The sequence below is a fragment of the Amblyraja radiata genome, chromosome 34, assembly GCF_010909765.2.
Source record: "Amblyraja radiata isolate CabotCenter1 chromosome 34, sAmbRad1.1.pri, whole genome shotgun sequence".
Lineage (NCBI taxonomy): Eukaryota > Metazoa > Chordata > Chondrichthyes > Rajiformes > Rajidae > Amblyraja > Amblyraja radiata.
The window spans coordinates 21,104,468-21,130,145 of NC_045989.1; the positions used below are offsets into that span (position 1 = coordinate 21,104,468).

The 25,678-nt window shown below is 44.4% G+C and overlaps 1 protein-coding gene across 1 annotated transcript in view; it reads right to left on the bottom strand.

Moving 5' to 3' along the window:
• Nucleotides 1–2,592: 2,592 nt before the first annotated feature.
• Nucleotides 2,593–25,678, bottom strand: part of wdr72 (WD repeat domain 72) — a 132,131-nt gene continuing 109,045 nt past the window's right edge. The window contains exons 18-19 of the mRNA XM_033050108.1: nucleotides 9,733–9,837; nucleotides 2,593–2,828 (exon numbers count right to left, since the gene is read on the bottom strand). Of these exons, the coding sequence (XP_032905999.1) occupies nucleotides 2,776–2,828; nucleotides 9,733–9,837 (158 nt within the window). The 3' untranslated portion in view covers nucleotides 2,593–2,775. The remainder of the gene's footprint in view (nucleotides 2,829–9,732; nucleotides 9,838–25,678) is intronic.

Genomic DNA, 25,678 nt, shown 5'->3' on the forward strand with positions numbered 1-25,678 from the left:
AATTTTTATTTAATTCAATGGAATTTTAATTTTGTCATAGTCATATATGTAATTTATTTTTCTTTTAGCATAATGAATTATGGTTTTTTCCCCCCAAGAATAAACAATAGAAGAGTCACAATACCATAGCTACAACCATTAGACTCAAAGCTTTAAGGACATGGGTTTGAAAAGTAGCCCGATGATTCATATAGTTCTTATGAAATGCCATCTTGTGTAAGGTCATCATAGCAGGTTTAGAATTATTATACCTAGGGCTCGAGGTTGGTAGAAATCGCTCTACATGCATCAATACACAAGAGATCAAGGAGTCGGAGTCTGAGTCAGGTGTTTTGGGCATCGACTCCACAGCCCTGCTCTATCTTCAGTACAATAAACTCTCTATAAGACAATGCCACACACAAAGCACAATGGGTATTCTGAACAACAAATCACACTTCAACTGTGAGTGTATACATACATACATACGCTGAACTTTTTCTTCTCTCTCTCGTTTATTATATTGTTTACATTGTACTATGTTTACATATTCTGTTGTGTTGCTGCAAGTAAGAATTCCATTCTTCTATCTGGGACATGAGACAATAAAACACTCTTGACTCTTAGTTGTGAAGGATTCATGGGCTTACCTGATTGAGCAACCCAGCCTCGTTTCAGCTTGAAATCGCCAGGTGAAGAGTGCTGGAGCAAAGTTTGTATCTCTGGTGGTTGGGGGAAATGATGGAAGGTGGCCAGGCTTTGACCAGATAGGAAGAGGAAGGATGTCAGGGCTAAAGAGACACATGAATTCTGATCTGGATCAGGAGATCTGATCCCCATATCTGAGGAAGGATGTGGTGGTTTACGAGAATGATCCCAGAAAATTATTGGGTTAGCATAAGATGAGCGTTTGACGGCACTGGGCCTCTACTTACTGGAGTTTAGAAGGATGAGGGGGAACCTCATTAAAACTTAGTGAATAGTGAAAGGCTTGGATAGAGTGGATGTGGAGAGGATGTTTCCCCTAGTCAGGTTTCAAGTCTACTCCGCCATTCAATCATGGCTGATCTATTTTACTGTCTCAACCCCATTCTCATGTCTTTTCCTCATAACCCCTGACACCCGTACTAATCAAGAAACTGTCAATCTCTGTCTTAAAAATACCCATTGACGGCCTCCACAGCCATCGGTGGCAATGAGTTCCACAGCTTCACCACCCTCTGACTAAAGAAATTCCTCCTCATCTCCTTCCTAAAGGTACGTCCTTTTATTCTGAGACTATAACCTCTGATCCTAGACTCTCCCACTGGTTGAAATCGCTCTACATGCATCAACAGCAAGGAACAATGTGTGCAACGGCACCTTTTTGTCTACAAGAAAGGAACTAATTAACAATATTGCAGGAAAACATATTAATTAAGAATATGAAAGAGTATTATTCTTCCATGTTGCTAGTCTTATTTATGGTATAAAACATTGCTCAATTGCTCCCCTTCCCCACTGAATCCAAATGTCAAGGGTTCCACCTCCATTATATTAGGGGTGCAGCGGTAGAGTTGCTGCCTCACAGCGCCAGAGACACAGGTTCGACCCTGACTACGGGCGCTGTCTGCACGGAGTCCGCACGTTCTCCCCGGAATCTGCGTGGGTTTTCTCCGGGATCTCCGGTTTCCTCCCACAGAACAAGGACGTACAGATTTGTTCGTGAATTGGCTTGGTATAATTATAGATAGCCTCTAGAGTGTGTGTGTGTAGGATAGTGTAAGTGTGTGGGGTTCGCTGGTCGCCATGGACCCGGTGGGCCGAAGGGCCTTTTTCCACGCTGTATCTCTAAACTAAACTGAACTAATCCCATGTAATCAATTCTGAACATTCTCTCCTGTGTGCTTAAGCTGGAGATTTCTGTTTATTTGCCTTCTTCTGAAGTTGCTCAGTTCCCTCATGTCAAATATATATTTGAGGTCTCAAATTATCAATACCTTCCGCTGTAGTTTTTTCAAGTTTCATCACATATAAGATTGGAAACATATCGGAAGAAACTTGAATATGACTGATTGCGATTCAAAAACACAAAGCTCCAGAACTTCTATTATCAATAAATATCAGCTCAGATTTATTACATACCTTAACCAAAGAATATAAGCCATCTATAAGGATGTAGCCAGGGCTAGAGGGGTCTGAGCTATAGGGAGAGGTTGAGTAGGCTGGGTCTCTATTCCTTGGAGCACAGGAGGGTGAGGGGTGATCTTATTGAGGTGTATAAAATCATTCAGAGGAATAGATCGGGTAGATGCACACAGTCTCTTTCCCAGAGTCGGTGAATCGAGGGCCAGAGGACATAGGTTTAAGATGAAGGGGAAAAGATTTAATAGGAATCTGAGGGGTTACTTTTTCACACAAAGGGTGGTGGGTTTATGGAACAAGCTGCTAGAGGAGATAGTTGAGGCTGGGACTATCCCAACGTTTAAGAAACAGTTGGACAGGTACATGGATAGGACAGGTTTGGAGGGATATGGACTAAACGCAGGCAGGTGGGACTAGTGTAACTGGGGCATGTTGGCCGGTGTGGGCAAGTTGGGCCGAATTCAAGAATTGCTCTGAAAATCCTTTCGATGCTTTACACATGGTTACGTGATCACAGTATTTTATTATTTCTTCCAGATATAACAACTCTAAATTTTTATACAACATTGAGTCAGGGCTGACCATCTTGAGAGCTTCCACCATATTGTCTTCGCAAGGTTGTACTCCATCAAAGAACTGGCCATTAGACCTGAGAGGATTTGTTCTGTCTCTTCAGCAAACTTTGCAAAAACAGATCCTGGACATAGGCCACTCTCGCAGACTATCTGCAGGAATCATAAATCAATTGTTAAACTTTTAGTTGCGCTTACCGACATGATAACCAATGTACATTCAGTTCCATATTTTGGAGTGTTGTGTTCAGTTTGGTTTAGTTTAGTTTAGTTTAGAGATACAGCGCGAAAACAGGCCCTTCGGCCCACCGAGTCCGCACCGACCAGCGATCCCCGCACATTAACACTATCCTACGCACACTAGGGTACAATTCTACATTTATACCAAGCCGATTAATCTACAAACCTGTACGCCTTTGTAGTGTGGGAGGAAAAATGAAGACCTCGGTGAAACCCCACAGGGAGAATGTACAGGACAAATACTTTGTTTGCACGGAGAATGGGAGGTGCCTGGGTTGTTCTGTTTCCTCCCACATCCCAAAGACATGCAGATTTGTAGATGAATTGGCTTCTGTAAATTGCCCTCAGTGTGTAGGATGTGAAACTGGGAGAATGTAGAGCTAGTGTACAGGTGATCGTTGGTCAGCGTGGACTCGGTGGGACGAAGGGCCTAATTCCACACTGTTTCCCCAAACTAAACCAATCATTTTACACCAGATAAGTCTTGTACTACAGCACAAAATACGCTGTGTCTCATTCACTGCAGAATTCTAACCCAGCGGATTCTCAATTAAAACCTTAATTGGCCTAATGCACACTGTCCAAATACACATCTCCTATGCAGGTGTATAAATATCTGCCATTATGAAGCACTACTTTTACACCGATCTGGTGAACTTGAGGTGAATCTCTGCTCACGTTGATGAGCAGGAGTGTTCCATCAATGGAATGTTCTGCATTTAGTAAGAGCTTCAGTAAAAATGTAAAGCTTTTAGTGTCCTGAGTCTGTGTATTAACAATCCATACATAAGCTATTAAGCCCATTAGTTGTCACTTTCCAAATGTCTTTCCATGCCTCAGCTCTTAACCTTCACCTGCTGTTCCCTTTATTTTGGGAACGCCCTCATTGCCTGTTCCTTCCTGACCACGACAATTCCAGAAAAATAATCCAGCCAATAAATATTCCCTCTCCCCAGGGCCCCAGCTACGCCTGCCGTTTTATTGGTTACGTCGAACATCCCGTGTTCCAAGAGTATGCTGGCACGTTCCCGCAAATCCCTCGATCGCATCGTCGACTGCATTGGGGCAGCCTCCTGCACCCGTGCAGACCTCATCTACTTCACTGACTTTACCCCTAACTTCCACCCTGCCCTCAAATTCACTTGGACCATCTCCGACACCTCTCTCCCCTTCCTTGATCTGTCTCCATCACCGACGTCGACTTCAAACCTACCCACTTCCACAGTTATGTGGACTAGACGGAACAAGGGTAAAAGTCCCCTGGTCCTCACCCTTCACCCCACCAGCTTCCTCATCCAACACATCATCCTACGACAGTTCAGTCACCTCCAACGTTATCCCACCACCAGCGATCCCTGCACACTGGCACTATCATACACGCTAGGGGCAATTTACAATTTTACTGAAGACAATTAACTAAAAACCTTTGGAATTTGGGAGGAGACGGGAGCACCCGGAGAAAACCCACGCAGGCCACAGGGAGAACGTACAAACTTTGTGCAGTAAGGCAGCAATTCCACCACCGTGCCACTCAATTTGTTAGATTTATTACTACTTTTATATTATACATTACATGGATGAACTGATGCCTGGGATGTCCTGAAATGCAGGATACTCGGCTACAAAGTTTGTGGTAGTGGGGGGCTTCATAAAAAGGACGGCACAGTGGCACAGCGGTAGTTGCTGGCTCACAGCGCCAGAGACCCGGGTTCGATCCTTACCTCGGGTGTTGTCTGTACGGAGTTTACACGTTTCCCCGTGACCTGTGTGGTTTTCTCTGGGAGCTCCGGATTCTTCCCACACTCCAAAGACGTGTGGATTTGTAGGTTAATTGGCTTGGCATAATAGTAAATTGCCCCTAGTGTGTGCATGCAGGATTGTGTTAGTGTGCGGGGATCGCTGGTCGGCGCGGACCCGGTAGGCCGAAGGGCCTGTTTCTCTAAACTAAACTCAACATGGCCTCTTCATCCACTCCGTGCTCCGATTGAAGGAAGCATTCGACTGGGTGGAGCAAGATTGGTAAATGCACCTTTTGGTGAGAAAGAAGCCTGTTTGTGTTAAACCTTCCTCACGCGCCCCACGTCTAAAGATAAATTCCCGATCGTGCTAATAACCGCTGACTTCTCCTTTCTCTGATCAGGAGAAGCAGAGGATAATTTATGATTCTGTTTTCCCGGAGGAGAAGATGGTCAGGAAATGCAGGCAAGACACAAGCGAGTATCCAATTGTAGCGTTACTCCCAAAGGCAAGACATAACGCATCGGCCAAACACCATGACAACAGCAGAATCTATCACCAACAGTCGGAATTGTACTGGGAGTTTGGTTGCCATTTGTTCTCAACGTTGCTTTGTGACAGATTCTGATAGTGGGAACCCAGGCTTATTTTAAAATGCTTGCCACAGCAAACATGTCAAATGATCATTTTTATTTATTTGTGCCCTTGTTTCTGGGATGTGAACATCATTGTTTAGTTTAGTTTACTGTACTTTAAAGATATAGTGCCTTCGGCGCACCGAGTCCGGCCCAACCAGCGACCCCCACACACCAACGCTATCCTACACACAATAGTGACAATTTACAATTTTTACCGCAACCAATTAATCTACAAACCTGTACGTCTTTGGAGTGTGGGAGGAAGCTGGAGTACCTGAAGAAATCCTATGCAGTCATGGGCAGAACGTACAAACACCGTACAGACATCATCCGTAGTCAGGATTTAACCTAAGTCCCTGGTGCTGTGAGGTAGTAAACTCCACCGCTGCGCCATGAGTCGCCCTTTCATAGTATTTTTGACGGTAGGGTAGAATATATTTCGGTCATAGATTTATGCATCACTGAAACAGGCCCTTTGGCCCAACTTATCTATGCTGATCATGATGTCCCATCTAAGATAGTCTTATCTGCCCACGCTTGGCCTTATCCCTTCACACCTTTCTCATCTACAGTAGGTACCTGTCCAAGTGTCTTATAAATATTGTCACAGTTCCTGCCTCAACGACCTCCTCTGGCAGCTTGTTCCATACACCCAATGTATTTCATGTACAAGTCTTCGTTCCTGTTTGATACCATCAAAAGGAAGCGTTGGTTGGTTCTGCAACACATAGGGCGGCACGGGGGAGTAGGGATAGAGCTACTGCCTCACAGCGCCAGAGACCCGGGTTCGAGCCTGTATGGAGTTTGTACGTTCTCCCCGTGACCTGCGTGCAGTGGCGGACTGTCCAGAGTGTCAGCTTGCCCGATGGCAAGTGGGCCCCCTTTATCACCTGGCAACCAATATTTTTAGGCCCAGTCCGCCACTGCCTGCTTGGGTTTTCTCCGAGATCTTCGGTTTGCTCCCACACTCCAAAGACGTACAGGTGTGTCGGTTAATGAGCTTGGTGGACATGTAAAATTGTCCCTCGAGTGTGTAGGATAGTGCTAGTGTGTGGGGGATCGCTGGTCGGTGCAGACTCGGTGGGCCTGTTTCCGCACTGTATCTCTAAAGTAATCTAAACTAAATACAGCACACAAAAAACACCACATATTTGACTTAATTTTGTACTGTCTGATTTGACTGTGTGGCACGCAAACAAAAGCTTTCCACTGTATCTCGGTACACGTGACAATAATACACCTAAACTAAAGGATAAAGCATAGCTCCCGCTGTTACAAATGCAGGCCTTCAGTACATCATCCGGACTCCCTGCTGCAATAGTGCGCATGTTTCGAAGCCGGAGCAATTAGTCTGAAAGTAAATAAAAGGCAGAACTCTGCAGAAAAACTGAGCAAACATTGTGGTGTTAAGGTGAACACAACATGACACAGCAATCAGCCAGTGGAATAGAATAAGTCAAATTGAAATTTGGGGGTGAAAATTCTCTACTTCTCGTCCAAGTTTTTTTTTTTTTTTTTAAAAGGGCAGTTTCAGTCACTTTTGGTTCAGTTGGCATTTTCTTTCGAGTTATCTTAATTTCTTCTCGGCAGCACCGTGCTCCGAGGTGCAGCCATACATAATTCATGGGCTGGGGTTCTTTGTTGAAAAATTCCTGATGTTGCAAGCAGGAATGCTGCAGACAGCTGTGTTTGGGCAAACGCCAGAGTTTTTGACACAACAAGCAGCTAACAAGTTCCCCCCCCCCCACCCCCCCGTTAGAGCACGATTCGACACAATCGTGAGGAATCAGAAAACCCCTTTGTGTGTGTGTGTGTGTGTGTGTGTTTTTGCACGGGTTTTCGCCGCTACAGCTGACATCCCCACCAGCGGCCTGTGGTCACTCTCTATCCTGACCTCCTCCCCTCCCCCCACCTCATGCCCGCGTCCTTCACTCCTGTCCACCGATCAATATTAACAATTCTCCAGGAAATACAATGTCTCCATGGCAACAAAGCCACATATTCTCGATGGAAGCCAGTGAGACCAGCGGTGAAGTCTCAAGAGGCTTTCAGTCTCACAAAGCAAGACATATTTTGACGTGGGAATGTCCGCTCGCCAAAGAAAAAGCAATAATTTGTATTTTCAAACATCAGATTAGCTGGGCCCGAGAATCGCCTTTCATATTTGTGTTGGGATCATTATGTTCGACTGACAATGCACGAAATGAAAGATTACAGATTTGTATGAAAAAAATAAGGGGGCACTAAGTCCACCATTCATTCAGAACCGCACCATTAGTTTGCAGTTCCAGGTAAAGGATTAGTGCAGGACTATGGCACAAAACTCAGCAGTAAGGCAGGTGTCAAACTCCCCAGGCGTCTGGTTTTGAAGGGAGTAGCTGAAAGATGATCCTGGTGCCACGAGTCCAATCTGGGCAGGAGAGTGTGACCTCAGGGGTTTCGAACCGCACCCTTCCGCTGAAAATCACATCTTGGCAACTCTCCAGTGAGATGGATCAGGGGACTGTTCTCAGCTGCCCTGTCAGAGCTGGCTGCAAGATTTGGAAGCCTCTTAGCTCAGTTGACAGGCCTCAGAGAGAGCGAATCACACAACAACAAAAAAAATGTGTCGGAAGGAACTGCAGGTGCTGGTTTAAACCGAAGCTAGGCACAAAATGCTGGAGTCGCTCAGCGGGTCAGGCAGCATCTCTCTGGAGAAAAGGAATAGGTGCCGTTTCGGGTCGAGTGTTAAGAAGGGTCTCGATCAGAAACGTCATCCATTTCTTCTCTCCAGAGATGCTGCCTGTCCCGCTGAGTTTCGCCAGCATTTTGTATCAAACTACAAAAATAAAAAGAATCGACTACCCTGGAAACTTAAGAAAGCAAGTGAAGAAATAATTACACAAACACCCCCCAATCCCGAATGCAGAATAGAAACAAGGCGGGAAATTGTGTAGAGAGTTTTCCTTTGAAAAACGTGAAGAATTATAGGTTGAAGATACATAGACAATAGGTGCAGGTGTAGGCCATTCGGCCCCTCGAGCCAGCACCGCCATTCAATGTGATCATGGCTGATCATCCACAAACAGTACCCTGTTCCTGCCTTCTCTCCATACCCCTTGATTCCGCTAGCCCATAGAGATATATCTAACTCTCTTTTGAATGCATCCACTGAATCAGCCTCCACTGCCTACTGAGGCAGAGAATTCCACAAATTCACAAAAAAGTTTTTCCTCACCTCAGTTCTAAATGGCCTACCCCTTATTCTTAAACTGTGGCCCCTGGTTCTGGACTCCCCCAACATCGGGAACACGATTTCTGCATCTAGCGTGTCCAATCCCTTAATAGTTTATATGGTTCTATAAGATATCCTCCCATCCTTCTAAATTCCAGTGAATACAAGCCCAGTTGCTCCATTCTTTCATCATATGACAGTCCCGCCATCCCAGGAATTAACCTTCTGAACCTACAAAATGCTGGAGTAACTCAGCGGGTCAGGCAGCTTTTCTGGAGGAAAGGATTAAGTGACGTTTCAGGTCGAGACCCTTCATCAGACGGAGGTTTTGAAGACGTCGGAGCTTCACCAGAAACGTCCCTTCTTCCTTTCCTTCTGAGGTGCTGCCTGACCCACCGAGTTACTCCAGCATTTGGTGTCTATCTTGTGTAAACCAGCATCTGCAGTTCATTCTTACACGAGAATTACAGCTAAACATTGTCAAATGTGGGTGGACACAAAATGCTGGAGAAATTCAGCGGGTGCAGCAGCATCTATGGAGCGAAGGAAATAGGCAACGTTTCGGGCCGAAACCCTTCTTCAGACATGCTGGAGAAACTCAGCGGGTGAGGTTTCTCCAGCATTCATCTGCAGTTCTTTCTCAAACATTGTAACATGTGGAGTGAGTGTGGTTGGTTACTGCAGTCACGAAGTTGGCAAGGCTCTCTCTCTTCTTCTTCTTCTTGCGTATGGCGTGCACAGCCTAAAGTTGTAGGACAACTTGTTCTATTTGATTGTGCACGCTGGGTTGATTGCATTCGTCGAAACAGGGCGGACCACGTGAAGGTTGAAATCTTCCACCCCAAGGCCCTCTCTCCTTCCACAGCCACATAGTTTAGTTTAGAGACACAGCACGTCCATCAGCCCACTGAATCCACACCGACCAGCGATCTCCGCACATTAACACTATCCTACACACACTAGAGCCTATTTACATTTAGACCAAGCCAATTAGCTAACAAACCTGTACATCTTTAGAGTGTGGGAGGAAACAGAAGGTATCGGAGAAAGCCCGGGCAGGTCACTGGTAGATCGTACAAACTCCCTACAGACAAGCACCATGGTCAGGATCGAACCTGGGACCCTGGCGCTGTAAGGCAGCAACTCTACCGCTGTGCCACCCTGCCGCCCCAGCTCCATATCACAGTCATCACTCTACATTTCCCAGCTATCTTGCAATGGGTTTCACCTGGACTGTCAGACACTTCGATGGCACATCCATCAGCCACCTCCTGGGCCCCGTGGTGCTCTGCCAAGCCTGTGTTGCCATCATGTGTCACCGTGTTCGCTGAAGCTGCAACGCAATAAAAAGATAAAACTCCAGATGGACGGCAGTAATAAAAAACACGTAACATCTTCACAAACATTTAACATCTTAACAATCTTAGCTGTGAGCAACAAAGATTGTGGCGCTGGGCTATTTTATGAAGAAATTTAGTCTAGTTCAGTTTAATGTAGAGATACAGCGTGGAAATAGGCCCTTTGGCCCACTGACTACCACCGACCAGCGATCCCCGCACATTAACACTATCCTACACACACACTAGGGACAATTTTACATTTATACCTAGCCAATTAACCTGCAAAGTTGTACGTCTTTGGCGTGTGGGAGGAAACCGAAGATCTTGGAGAAATCTGTAGGCCCGGTAAGTCAGTGACTCTACCCCTGCGCCACCATGCTGCCCACAAACTTTAAATAGATAAAGTAATAGGTTGATGGGCAACACAGCGTTACAGTTGCTATTGACATAGACATTATTTTATATACCTCTATATAAAACTATGAGGGGCATAGATAGGGTAGACAGTCAGAACCTTCTCAGTGAGGAAATGTCAAAGGGTTAGGGGCGGCACAGTGGCACGGCAGTAGAGTCGCTGCCTTACAGCGCCAGAGACCCGGGTTCAATCCTGACTACGGGTGCTGTATTTACTGAGTTTGTACATTCTCCCTTTGACCGCGTGGGTTTTTTTCCGGGTGCTCTGGGTTTTTTCCCACACTCCAAAGTAGGTTAATTGCCTTTGGTAAGTTGTAAAATTGTGCCTAGTGTGTAGGATAGCGCTAATGTACACGGTGATCGCTGGTTGGCGCGGACACTGAGGGCCGAAGGGTCTGTTTCCGCGCTGTTTCTGTAAAGTCCAAAGTAAAGAAGATGGAGATGAAGCAAATATTGGTTGGCAATTAATACATTCCAACATTAACATGATATTCAGGATTAGTACGTAAAATGCCATCGCTGTTATGTCTTGCTTGAATTACGATCTAGCAGGGACTGTGTTTTTGGTTGCACTTCTCTTTTGTACTATTATGGTCTGATTCACGAGTATTTTCACCCATGGTGGAAATGTCAAAGACTAAAGGGGTGAGCTTTAAGGTGAAAGGGGTAACGCTTAGAGGAGATGACCAGGGAAAGTGTTATTTTCACACAGAGATGTGGGTATTGGAAACGCACTTGTTGGGGTGGTGGTGGAGGCAGATGCAATAGTAATAATAATAATGGATGGGATTTATATAGCGCCTTTCTAATACTCAAGGCGCTTTACATCGCATTATTCATTCACTCCTCAGTCATACTCGGTGGTGGTAAGCTACTTCTGTAGCCACAGCTGCCCTGGGGCAGACTGACGGAAGCGTGGCTGCCAATCTGCGCCTACGGCCCCTCCGACCACCACCAATCACTCACACACATTCACACACAGGCAAAGGTGGGTGAAGTGTCTTGCCCAAGGACACAACGACAGTATGCACTCCAAGCGGGATTCGAACCGGCTACCTTCCGATTGCCAGCCGAACACTTAGCCCATTGTGCCATCTGTCGTCCCTGTGATATGTACCTGAAGAAGGTTTTAAAGTGACACAAGGATATGCAGTAAATGGAGGGATATGGATCACGTGCAGGCAGAGGGGGAGTAGTTGAACTTTGGCATCATGTTCGACACAGACATTATGTGTCACAGGGCCTGCTCCTCTTCTGCACTGTTCCATGTTATGCCAACTCTACATCCCTCTACTCCTTTTTGAACCAAAGAAACAATTATCACAAACCTTTAAAAAAAGTATACATTTCTTTGTACATAATGATGATGTCTTTCATCAACTCAGCACGGACATTGTGGGCCAAAGGGCCAAAAGTGTTGCACTGTTTGATGCTCTATGTATTACTGATTATTAATTTATCATATTATTGATTGCTGTACATTTGTTAGAGAGTTGTTGCAATGATGAGCCTGTATTACTCCACCAAATAAGAATACACTGTGAATGGCTTGATTGTAATCATGTATTGTCTTTCCGCTGACTGGCTAGCATGTGACAAAAAGCTTTTCACTGTACCTCAGTACATGTGTGAATAAACTCAACTGATAAAACTGATTTAAAAAATGACTGATAACTGATCATTTAATTGTTCCATTGCGGTACACAAGACAATTAAACATTCTCGACTCATGCCAAGTAAGACTGAATATGACCGCATATTTAATTATATTTGAAGCTGATATTCCTACACACCCAAATGTGATAAGATATTGAGAATATTTAAAGTTCACCCTGAAATTGATGTAAAAATTTGGGGCGTGACATTGAGGTGTACAAGGCATGGATACAGTGAATGTTCACAGTCTTTTTCCTCAGCTAGATGATTTCAAAAGTAGCGGGAACAGGATTAAGGTGAGAGATTTCAGAGCGACCTCAGAGGCAACTTTTTCACTCAGACGGTAGTCCATATCTGGAACGATTTGCCAGAGGAAGCTGTAGACTAGGTACAATTGCAGCTTTTAAAATATATTTGGATAGATATATGACTAGGATGGGTTTAAAAGGATATGGGCCAAATGCAGGCAAAGTGGACTAGCCCTGTGGACAAAGTGGGCCGAAGGGCCTGTTTCCATGCTGTACAGCTCCATGACATATGAAAATAAAACTGATACGTTAAGGCCAATGGTCATGTGTATCTATTACCAATCCCATTATCAACCAACCTGTGGACAGTCACTGTGTAGGTGAGACAAGAGGAGTACAACGAGTCATATGCTCTCTCTCTCCCTCCGTCTGTCTGCATCTCTCTCTGTGCCTGTTTGTCTTTTGCGCTCTCTCTCTCTCTCTCCGTCTGTCTACATCTCTCTCTGTGCCTGTTTGTCTGTCTCTCTCTCTCTCTCTCTCTCCTCTCTTTTCTTTTTCTCTCTCTTCTCTCTTTTCTTTTCTCTCTCTCTCTCTCCTCTCTCTTCTCTTTTCTCTCTCTCCTCTCTCTTCTCTTTTCTCTCTCTCTCTCTCCTCTCTCTCTCTCTCTCTCTCTCTTCTCTCTTCTCTCTCTCTCTCTCTCTTCTCTTTTCTCTCTCCTCTTTTTCTCTCTCTCTCTCTCTCTCTCTCTCTCATGATCTCTATCTCTGTCCTTTGCTCTCTCTCCCTCTCTCTCATTCTAGCCCTCTCATCTCTCTCCCCATCTCTCTCCCCATCTCTCTCTCGTTCTCCCTCTCTCTTTCTCGATCTTTTCATATGTAGAGACACAGATGTGGAACTGAAAGCTAAAAACCTCACTTTTAAATGATCAGTTACCATTACACTGACAAGGAAACAGAGTTTGTTTCACAGAGTTGACATTAATGGTGACAAATTACACTACAGTGAATTAAAAAGAATCTACGCAAGGAAAACAATGTATTTGATCTCAGCTGAGTCAATTTTAAAAGAGACCCACTATACCCGAGTATATTAAAATGCAGACAACCAACTAATCAAATCCCTTTGGTTATTTAAAGGAATAGATCCAAGATATAGTTGCAAAGGTGTAAAATAAAAGTCTACTAATTAACGCATGGTTTTCCAGATGAATGATTAGCAACTACAGAGGGATACAATATCCAGCCCATTCTCCATTGAGAAATAGAAACCCAGTCATATAGAGTGATACAGTGTGGAAACAGGCCCTTCGGCCCAACTTGCCCAAACCAACCAACATGTCCCATCTACACTAGTCCCATCTGCCCGCGTTTGGCCCATATCCCTCTAAACTAGTCCTATCCATGTACCTGTCCAAATGTTTCTGAAACTTTGCGATAGTCCCCGACTCAAATACCTCCCCTGGCACCTTGTTCCATACACCCACCACACTTTGTGTGAAAAAGTTACCCCTCATCTTTCCCCCTTCACCTTAAACCTATGTCCTCTGGTTCATGATTCCCATATTCTGGGCAAGAAACTCTGCGTCTACCCGATCTATTCCTGACATGATTTTGTACACCTCTATAAGATCACCCCTCAGCCTCCGGAGCACCAAGGAATAGAGTCCCAGCCTGCTCAACCTCTCCCTAAAGCTCAGACCCGCTAGTCCTGGCAACATCCTCGTAAATCTTCTCTGCACCCTTTCCAGCTTGACAACATCTTTCCTATATCATGGTGCCCAGAACTGAAGACAATACTCTAAATACAATGTCTTATAAAACTGCAACATGACCCTCCAACTTCTATACTCAATACTCTGACTGTTGAAGGCCAATGTACCAAAAACCGATGAAGGTTAAAGTGCCAGAAGGACCAGTCAGAAGGTTGTCTCAAGGCCACCGAGCTGAGAAAGCCTGGCTAGACACACCGCGTATTCCTGACAGAAACTCCACTGAGTCATAGAGTCGTACAGCACAGAAACAGACCCTTCGGCCCAACTGGTCCAAGCCGACCAAGATGCCCCATCTAGTCCCACTTGGCCACATTTAGCCCAGATCCTTCTCAACCTTTGCTATCCATGTACTTGACGTCCATCAGGCAGTATATTAAGTATCAAAGTTGGGAGGTCATCTTTTAAAGATTGTTCCATGCCCTTCCGTGCATCAACTCATCATCTGCACAAAGAACTATTTTACCTGGAGTAAGTTCCCTTAAATGTCGCCTGCCCATTCCTTCCACAGATGCGGCCTAACCAGCTGAGTTCCTCCAGCACTTTGTGTTTTGTCCAATAACTTTGCAAACTTTGTTACAGTTGCAAAAGTACACAGTTTACCACATAAACATTACCTCACATGTAACTTAGGCGCCGTTATTCGTACAAACTTCACTGATTTCTCATGATAAGGCAAGGCAGCAAAAACAGCAGAGCCTTTGTCCACATTTATCCCTTTCCACTCGTATCTCATCCCTCCGGCTTTACCTTTCACTCCTCTTTTTCTTTCCTTATCTGACCCCCTTTGGTCTCATTTTTATCTCTAACCGTTGTCACTTACTCCACCCAGCTGGCAATCACACCGGTATCCACCTATCACTCGCCCTACCCTCACCTCTGTTTTCCACCGTGCCGCACAGTAATACTGGGGCTGGCTTACTGTCTCCGCTAAATACGCAGCAACTGGCAAAACGGATAGTAATGAATGCCAATGTGGTTTGAAGAAACTCTTAAATCCAATTACTCAGCATTGTCGATCGATGAGACTCACCACAGGACCACAAGACTCCAGAGTGGGGGAGAGATGGTGGGTGTACAGAGAGCTATCATATCTACACAGGAAGCAGCAATTAAACAAAAGAGAAAGTTTCTATTCCGCACTAGGGGACAGAATTACTAATTGTAGGCGACTGCTTAAAGGAACAGGAAATGGGATAAAATAGAATAGAATAGAATAGAATATGTTTATTGTCATTGCACAAAACTGAGCAACAAAATTCCATTTGCTTCTCCTCCGTTAAAAGAAATACAACACGACAACCAATACACATATGTACAGTTAATAGTAAAATAATAGATACATTTTTTAAAAAGTTTAAAAGAATTTAGCGGTATTCCTCGAAGTTACTTCTTGCTTCCCAGTGTTCACTATTGGAGTTAAGCTCTTTTATCGCACATGGGTAGAAACTATTTTTTAGTCTACCGGTGCGAGCCTGCAGAGACCTGAGTCGCCTCCCCGAGGGTAGCAGAGTAAAAAGGTGGTTGGCAGGGTGGGATGTGTCCTTCTTGATATTTATGGCCCTGCGGAAGCATCGGGCCTTGTATATGTCATCCAAGGAGGGCAGGTTAGCGTTTGTAATGCGCTGCGCAGTTTTTATAATTCCCTGCAGCGCCCTCCTCTCAGCCACAGTACAGGTGGCAAACCACACCAGGATTCCATAGGAGAGGATACTTTCCACGGCGCATCGATAGAAGGACAGCAGCAGCGGCTGTGAGACGTTAGCTCTCCGTAGAGACCTCAGGAAATACAGCCGCTGATGAGACTTCTTCAAGAGAGTGACGGTGTTCATTTGCCATTTGAGGTCCTGGGAGATGTTTATTCCCAGGAACCTAAAGTCGTTGACTCTCTCCACCATGTCTCCTTTGATGTATAAGGAGCCACTCAAGAACAGGATATGTAAATAGCATTGTGATAAGTTCATAAGTGATAGGAGCAGAATAAGGCCATTCGGTCCATCAAGTCTACTCTGCCATCCAATCATCTCTGATCTATCTTTCCCCCTGAACCCCATTCTCCTGCCTTCTCCCTATAACCCCTGACACACGTGCTAATCAAGAATCTATCTATCTCGGCCTTAAAAATGTCCATTGACTTGGCCTCCACAGCCTTCTGCGGCAAATAATTCCACAGATTCACCGCCCTCTGACTAAAGAAATTCCTCTTCATCTCTTTCCTAAAGGAATGTCCTTCAATTATGATGTTATGACCTCTAGTCCTCGACTCTCCCACTAGTGGGAATACCTCTACACATCCACTCTATCCGGGCCTCTCACCATTCACTGGTCCTCCCCTCGTCCTTCTAAACTCCAGCGAGCAGAGGCCCAGTGCCATCAAACGCTCATCACACGTTGACCCATATACAATCAACCATGTGAGTCAGTGGAATGTTTAGTTTAAGATAGGCACAAAATGCCGGAGTAACTCAGCGGGCCAGGCAGCATCTCTGGATAAAAGGGAATAGGTGATGTATCGGGTCTGGACCCTTCTTCAGAGTGAAAGATAGAAAAGGCCAGAAAACAGGGCCGGCGACTGATGACATCAGGAAGGGTGGAGTCCACAATGGTCCATTGTTGGCTGGGGAAGATGTACTGACGACAGGGACACAAGGATGTGAACAGTGGAACTAGTAGGATGCCTGGGGTGGGGGAGGGTGGGAGAGAGGGGGTGGGGGAAAGAAATGCGGGTGTTACTTGCCAACTAGGGTGGGGGTTTAGTTAGTTTAGAGATACATAGGCTGTTGGGCCCACTGAGTCCACGCCAACTATGTTATCCCACTTTCTCATCCACTCCCTACACACTAGACACATTTCTATTTTATAGAGGCCAATCAACCTACAAACCCCCACTTCTTTGAGATGTGGGAGAAAACCGGAGCACGCGGAGGTGACCCACGCAGTCACAGGGGGAACGTGCAAACTCTACACAGCCAGCACCCGAGGATCGAACCTGGGTCTTTGGCGCTGTGAAGCAGTGGCTCTACCAGCTCTGCCACTGTCCCGTTCTGAAGGGAAAAAAATTCATGGGAGCAGGAGATGATCACTGGTCGGTGTGGACTCGGTGGGCCGAAGGGCCTGTTTCCATGCTGTATCTCTAAAGACTAAAGTCTAAAGTAAAGGAGAAACTTTTGCAAGTCTCCAAATGTCCACTGAGGGCTGGCAGTGAACATTTAGCTCTCTCTGCCCATCGCTTCCCGACTCTCCTCTCAGCCTTTTTCCCGAACCTTTGACTCGTGGGAACATCGTGCCCGAGGCTGCCCTCAACATCGACAAGCGCTCACTCATCGAAGGAAACCTCAGTAGCATTGTCTGTATCATCACCGACTGCAGCTCGGCGCGCAACACCATCATCCCCTCCACACTTGATACCAATCTCAGGCACAAAAATGTTGGAGGAACTCAGCGGGACAGGCAGCATCTCTGGAGAGAAGGAACGGGTGATGTTTCAGGTCGAGACCCTTCTTCAGACTGTGGAACTGATGCGCGGTAATGCAGAGAACTACATAGAAACATAGAAAACTAGACTAAGTGGGACCCGTTGGGTCCCAGCATCACACAGGAGGGCTGGTCATCCAACGCAATATTCCACCTCTCCACCAATTCTAATATTGGTGGCCAGTTGGGGGGGGGGGGGGGGGGGGGCTTTCTGGAGCGCTAGTATGGGTGTTGTGGGCTGAAGGGACTGGTTTCCAGAGGGCTAGTATGCAAATTGTGCGCCAAATGGATTCTTGGGCTGGCGTCTCAGTCAATCAAGCCTGTTGTGCTGGCAACTCACTCACTCACGGCTGGTGGGCTGGTAGTTGACTCACGGCTAATCCTTGAAATTCTATTTCAAGCAGGGTATAAGGCCACCAAATTCAAGTGCAGTTTCTTACCACTTCTAGCAGGGTGCAAGGCCACCAAATTCAAGTGCAGTTTCATACCATTTGAAGTAGGGTGCAAAGCCACTAAAGACAGCGAGTCGTGACCTCTCCCTCCTCCATCTTGCAGATACTGAGCCACACCCACATTTCCGGGTTTTATAACCCCTCCCCACCCCCACCGGAAAAGGTGTGGCTTCCATGGAGTGATTGACAGGAGAGAGATTCTCAACATTTAAAAAAAAACTAATAACACTTTCATTTTTCATTGATGGGAAGAATTCTCTGCACCTGTTCAGAGTAAGATGGCCAAAAATCACAGCCGTAAGTGGTAGCGTTTTATTTAAAATCAATATAGAGTGCAAACAGGAAGTAAGTGCATTTACAGTAGTGCCTTTTAACTTCAAGCCAAAGCACCCAAGCCGCCATTTGCAGTAAATAATGCCTTTCAACTTCATGCCACCATTTGCAGTAAGTGGTGCCTTTCAACTTCAAGCCATTGCATCCAAGCCACCATTTGCAGTAAGTAGTGACTTTCAACTTCAAACCACACCCAAGCCACCATTAGCAGTAAGAGATGCCTTTCAACTTCAAGTCAAAGCTCCCAAGCCACCATTTGCAGTAAGTAGTGCCTTTCAACTTCATGCCAAAGCAACCAAGCCACCACTTGCAGTAAGTAGTGCCTTTCAACTTCGCCACAATTTGCAGTAAGTAGTGCCTTTCAACTTCAAGCCACAATTTGCAGTAAGTAGTGCCTTTCAACTACAAGCCAAAGCACCCACGCCCCCATTTGCAGTAAGTAATGCATTTTAACTTCAAGCCATTGCACCCAAGCCACCATCTGCAGTAAGTAGTGCCTTTCAACTTCAAGCCACACCCAAGCCATCATTTGCAGTAAGTAGTGCCTTTCAACTTCAAGCCAAAGCAACCAAGCCACCATTCGCAGTAATAGTGCCTTTCAACTTCAAGCCAAAGCTCCCAAGCCACCATTTGCAGTAAGTAGTGCCTTTCAACTTCATGCCACCATTTGCAGTAAGTGGTGTCTTTCAACTTCAAGCCACACCCAAGCCACACCAAGCCATCATTTGCAGGAAGTAGTGCCTTTCAACTTCAAAGCTCCCAAGCCACCATTTGCAGTAAGTAGTGCCTTTCAACTTCATGCCACCATTTGTAGTAAGTAATGCCTTTCAACTTCAAGCCATTGCACCCACGCCACCATTTGCAGGAAGTAGTGCCTTTCAACTTCAAGTCAAAGCTCCCAAGCCACCATTTGCAGTAATAGTGCCTTTCAACTTCAAGCCAAAGCAACCAATCCACCATTTGCAGTAAGTAGTGCCTTTCAACTTCATGCCACCATTTGCAGTAAGTGGTGTCTTTCAACTTCAAGCCACACCCAAGCCACCATTTGGAGTAAGTAGTGCCTTTCAACTTCAAGCCAAAGCAACCAATCCACCATTTGCAGTAAGTAGTGCCTTTCAACTTCATGCCACCATTTGCAGTAAGTAGTGCCTTTCAATTTCAAGACACACCCAAGCCAAGCCAACCGGGGGGGGGGGGAAGGGAAGCTTTTTGCAAGCTTTAGAACCAATAGAGACACTTTTTGCAAGCTTTAGAAACAATAGACATTTTTTGCAAGCTTTAGAACCAATAGACATTTTTTTGCAAGCTTGAGAACCAATAGGCATTTTTTTTGCAAGCTTTAGAACCAATAGTCATTTTTTTGCAAGCTTTAGAACCAATGGCCATTTTTTTGCAAGCTTTAGAACCAATGGACATTTTTTTTGCAAGCTTTAGAACCAATAGACTTTTTTTTACAAGCTTTAGAACCAATAGACATTTTTTTTTGCAAGCTTTAGAACCAATAGACATTTTTTGCAAGCTTTAGAACCAATATACATTTTTTTGCAAGCTTGAGAACCAATAGACATTTTTTTTGCAATCTTTAGAACCAATAGACTTTTTTTGTAAGCTTTAGAACCAATAGACATATTTTGGCAAGCTTTAGAACCAATAGACATTTTTTTGCAAGCTTTAGAACCAATAGAGACATTTTTTGCAAGCTTTAGAACCAATAGACACATTCTGCAAGCATTTTAGAACCACTAAGGGCACTTACATTTGAGTAAACATGTGTTCAGTGTTATTCACAGCTCAGAGAAACGTGACCCTCTGCCTTCCTCCATCCTGAAGAGACTGTGTGGCACACCACTTCCTGGTTTTATAGTCCCTCCCCCCTGCCGCCAGCGGGGGCAGCAGAGAGAATGGGGAATTTTGTAAAAACATTAATATCTCTGTCATTTTTAATCAACGGGAAAAATCCTCAGCACACATGCGGCGGAGGGGGGCTCTGAGCAAGGTGGCCAAAAATGACGGCCGTAGGTGGCGGCGTTCTCTCGGAATCGCAGCACAGATGGCCAAAATCGGTCAAGAACAGACTTTTAGTAATATAGATAGGTGCAGGCCATTTGGCCCTTCGAGCCAGCACCGGCATTCATTGTGATCATGGCTGATCATCCCCTATCAATAACCCGTGCCTGCCTTCTCCCCATATCCCTTGACTCCACTAGCCCCATAGAGCTCTATCTAACTCTCTCTTAAATCCATCCAGTGACTTGGCCTCCACTGCCCTATGTGGCAGGGAATTCCATAAATTCACAACTCTCTGGGTGAAAAAGTTTTAAATGACCTCCCCTTTATTCTAAGACTCTGGCCCCTGCTTCTGGACTCGCCCAACATTGTGAACATTTTTCCTGCATCTAGCTTGTCCAGTCCTTTTATAATTTTATATGTTTCTATAAGAAACCCCCTCATCCTTCTAAACTCCAGTGAATACAAGCCTAGTCTTTTCAATCTTTCCTCATATGACAGTCCCGCCATCCCAGGGATCAATCTCGTGAACCTACGCTGCACTGCCTCAATCACAAGGATGTCCTTCCTCAAATTAGGAGGCCAAAACTGTACACAATACTCCAGATGTGGTCTCACCAGAGCCCTATACAACTGCAGAAGAACCTCTTTACTCCTATACTGAAATCCTCTTGAATCCTCTACAGAAACAAAGAACTGCAGATGCTGGTGAATACACAAAAGAACATGGCTCTCCAGAGATATTGCCTGACCTGCTGAGTTACTCCAGCACTTTGTGTCCATTTCGGCTGCAAACTATTATTTTGCATTCAGTATCTTCCCCTTTGTTCCATCTGTTGTATTTGTGCTTGACTTGATTGCATGTATGTATTGTATTATCTGATTTGTTTGGCATGTAAAGCATAGGTTTTCACCGTACCTTGGTCCACCTGACACTAATAAAGCTCAACCTAAAAGGAATGATAGAAAAAGAAAAGCAGTTAACGACAATATTGTGGCATTGAATGGGCTCTTCAAACACTGCAATTATAGTAAGTGTTTCGACTGTGCTGTGGGACTGATATCTGTGTGCCTTAAGTGTTGAATGAATCCATTTGGAGTTGTTCGGCCTTTCAACACCACAACTTTGATGGAAATGGCAAACGTAAAAGGCAAAGAATTCTGTTCGTAGACAGGTACGTACCCGATGGTTGCCTTCAGTCAAAAAGAGGCCGAGTTCCTGGAGTCAAACAGCACCAAAACAGGCCCTTCGGCCCAATTCATTCATTCTTTCCAACCCTTGTCCCACTAAACCTTTCCGCTTCGTGTGCCTGTCCAAGTATCTTTTAAATATTGTTATAGTCCCTGCTTCAATTACTTCCTCTGGCAACTTGTTCCCATATACCCACCACCCTCTGAGTGAAAGGATACGATGCGATCCGATTAAACTTTATTCATCCCAGGTGGGGAATTGGTCTGCCGACAGTCACAACACACAAGGTACACAAAAACTTGAAATTAAAAGTGAAATCAAAAAGGAAAAGTCGAGCAGTTTACAGGCCTGCCTAATATGATTAATATATATTATTTTTAACAATTTTTTAAACAAATTGGAAATCTAGTTTTTAACTATTTTGGGACAGTGCACATCAGTACAGGGTACTGAAACCTCAAAAATTAAAACCTAGATATCCAATTTAAAAAAATTATCCACCTTATTTGTCATGGCTCGCTCTACCACAAAGACTGATGCTGGAGGTAGGGATGGAACCCTGATAATTAAACCATGCAGAGGAACAGGCCCTTGGGCCCAACCCGTCCTTGCCGACCAAGATGCCTCATCTACATTAGTCCCACCTGCCCGCATTTGGTCCTTATCCCTTTAAACCTTTTCTATCCATGTAACTGTTTAAACGTCTTTCAAATGTTGTTATAATACTTGCCTCAACTACCTTCTCTGGCAGCTCATTACATATACCCGCCATCCTCTGTGTGAGAAAGTTAACCCTCAGGTTCCTATAAAATCTTTCCCGTCTCACCGTAAACTTATGTCCTCTGGTTCATTATTCCTTTACATTAGGTAAAAGACTGTGCGGTCACCCTATGTACTCTTATTAAGATTTTATATATCTCCATAATATCACCCCTCAGCCTTCTGCACTCCAAGGAAGATTCTGCCCACTGTAGCTGTGTAGGGAGGAATTGTAGATGCTAGTTTACAACAAAGGGAGACACAATATTCTGGAGTAACTCAGCGGGACAGGCACCATCTCTAGATAGGAGGAATGAATGGGTGACGTTTTGGGTCAAAGCCCTTCTTCAGACTGAGAGTCAGGGTAAAGGAAAATGCTGCTAGCTTAGCTCATCTCCCTATATAGCAATGCCCTCCGGTCCTGGCAACATCCTCATGAAACTTCTCTGCACTCTGAGCCAGTTTAATGACATATTTCCTGTAGCAGGGTGACAAAAACTGATAAGTAGGTTGAGAAGTATTCGTTTAGGACATAATAAGGAATTAGAAAAGCTTCTTGTTTTCCCCAAATCGTGCTCTATGCATGAAAAATAATGAATAAAGAACCTGCTGTTCACACTTAAGCATTTAATTGGGAGTAACTTTCAAATCCACGGACAGTGCCGCGGGATCACCGTTCTTTAGTTTAGTTTGAGTTTTGTTAAGAGATACAGCGCGGAAACAGGCCCTTCGGCCCACCGAGTCTGTGCCGACCAGCGATCCCCGCACATAATACTATGCTACACACACTAGGGACGATTTACAGTTATACCAAGCCAATTAACCCACAAACCTGTACGTCTTTGTGGAGTGTGGGAGTCGGCGATGGAAAAAGGGCCATTTGCAAGATGGCGGCGGACGGAGGAGAGGATCTGTGTCGCCGTGACAACAGGCCTTGAAAGCCAAGATAAGACTTCACTCTTATGAGCTGTGAAACTTTGTGGGCGCCAGAAACGTGGCGAATCTTTGTGTACTAGTCTCGGTGAGGTCTACTGTTACACTACAATTATTGCACCATTGGACTTATCTATGCTTGTGCTTGTCTACACTATGATGTTACTGGATTGTACACAAAACAGCGATTTTCACTGTGCCTTAGCACGTAGGCACATGTGACAATAACGTATCATCATCATCCGTAAAAGAATATCAGCATCTTTTAGAATGCCTTGGTAAGCTTATTTAAAAAAAATATGAATTATTTAAATGACACGCACTCATTACCTTATCAGTTTTAGCATATACAAACATGTGTAGCTCTAATCAGTGTCATAATAATAATAATAATAATAATACTATTATTATATTAAGGGGTTGGACAGGCTAGATGCAGGAAGATTGCTCCCGATGTTGGGGAAGTCCAGGACAAGGGGTCACAGCTTAAGGATAAGGGGGAAATCCTTTAAAACCGAGATGAGAAGAACTTTTTTCACACAGAGAGTGGTGAATCTCTGGAACTCCCTGCCACAGAGGGTAGTCGAGGCCAGTTCATTGGCTATATTTAAGAGGGAGTTAGATGTGGCCCTTGTGGCTAAGGGGATCAGAGGGTATGGAGAGAAGGCAGGTACGGGATACTGAGTTGGATGATCAGCCATGATCATATTGAATGGCGGTGCAGGCTCGAAGGGCCGAATGGCCTACTCCTGCACCTAATTTCTATGTTTCTATGTTTCTAATACATTTTATTTATGGGCGCCTTTCAAGAGTCTCAAGGACACCTTACAAAAATTGAGCATGTAGAGGAAAAACATGTAAGGGGAATGAAATAAATAGTAGAGACATGACTAGTACACAAAGTAAAGACAGAATTCAATACAAAACACAGTATGAGGCAAGTATAATGTATAATGTATAATGCAAGTATAATGTATAATGAGGCAGTATAATGGTATGGCTTATCATTTATGATTGCTACATGTAACACCACATCTAATTAAAACATATTGCAATGAAAATAGTATAGTATAGTATAGTATAGTATAGTATAGTATAGTATAGTATATCTTTATTGTCATTTTCCTGAGTACTCACATACCCAGAGGAAACAAAAAAACGTTGCTCAGCCAGTGTCCATTCAGTGTGCAGTAAAAAATAAATAGAAATAAAAATACATATATCATGAACAAATTAAACACTCTACTCTCTACTAAACATCAACAGGCGTTCCGATCGGCAGCGGCACGACAGTGGCTCTGCTGCAGTGTGTCCAGGTTGGTGGTTGGTGCGCGATACTTTGGCATTTATCTTAAGTATATATGCAGAAATATCCTGTGCTGTCTGTATTCGAGATCAAATCCATTGAGGAAACAAACGCCTTTATTAGACGCATGAAACAGTACACACAGACCACAATAATTTAAACCTTGCGTCCACTTGATTAAAAGGGATTAAACTCAACCTGATCTGCTGTCTGCACGTTAAGCTTTAAAACAGCCGCAAATCATCTTCTTACAAGCTCTAATCGAAAGATGATTTAGCAGATCCAAATTCAATTAAACACACGCAAATGCTTGCAACCATAGTACTGATCCTCAACAAGCCATCTTTAAAAACATAGCTGTACATTTTACAATTTCTCATTCTTGGATTTTTATAATTAAACAGGCTGCTGTCCACCAGGGTTAGACCAGGGTTATTTATATATTGTGTTTCTTCAATGGAGGCCTGTTTTGATATCACCATAGACTTTATAGGCTTGAATTCCACAGTCACAACTCTATATCTGTCTAGACATTTAAGAACTCAATTCAATAACATCGGAACTAAACAGTTTAATCTACGCACAGTTTAATCTTGGATTTTCATGTTACCTATTATCTGGAACTAAAGCAAAACTAACCCAGATGGTCAACTTTTAATATGCTTTGCATTTATCATCGATGAGTTGGCTTCATCTACTGTATTTGAGAAGAAAAAAGTCAATTATCTTAATGGATAAGACAATAAATGCAAACTGCAGGTGTGATAAACATAATCGCCAAATATACTTTGGTGGGCCTGATCCTCAGAGGGTAGTTGCCACATGAAGATTATGTTGTAATGATTCACTTAGTCATTACTTTATGGAGGCATGGATTTATTTTTTAAATAATCAGCCTTGTTAATTGTTTTCATGCCAATATGTCTGAGGAAAGTTTGACAGTGAGACTGTTAAGCTACAACATGCTCCAGCTATTCCTCTCTGCAATGGCCTCCATTGGCCTCAGATGCTTAGATGGGGCATCTAGGTCAACATGGACGAGATGGGCCGAAGGGCCTGTTACCGTGCTGTAGCACCTAGGTCAACATGGACGAGTTGGGCCAAAGGGCCTGTTACTGTGCTGTAGCACCTAGGTCAACATGGGCAAGTTGGGCCGAAGGGCCTGTTACCTGACTCTATGCCTCTATGAAAAAAACAAGGCCGGACTTGCTATATTTTTGATCCATTCTTGGTTTTCCTTAAGCTCTGGGAAGTTATAAAGTGAACTGTAACTCTGTCAACAATATTTTGTT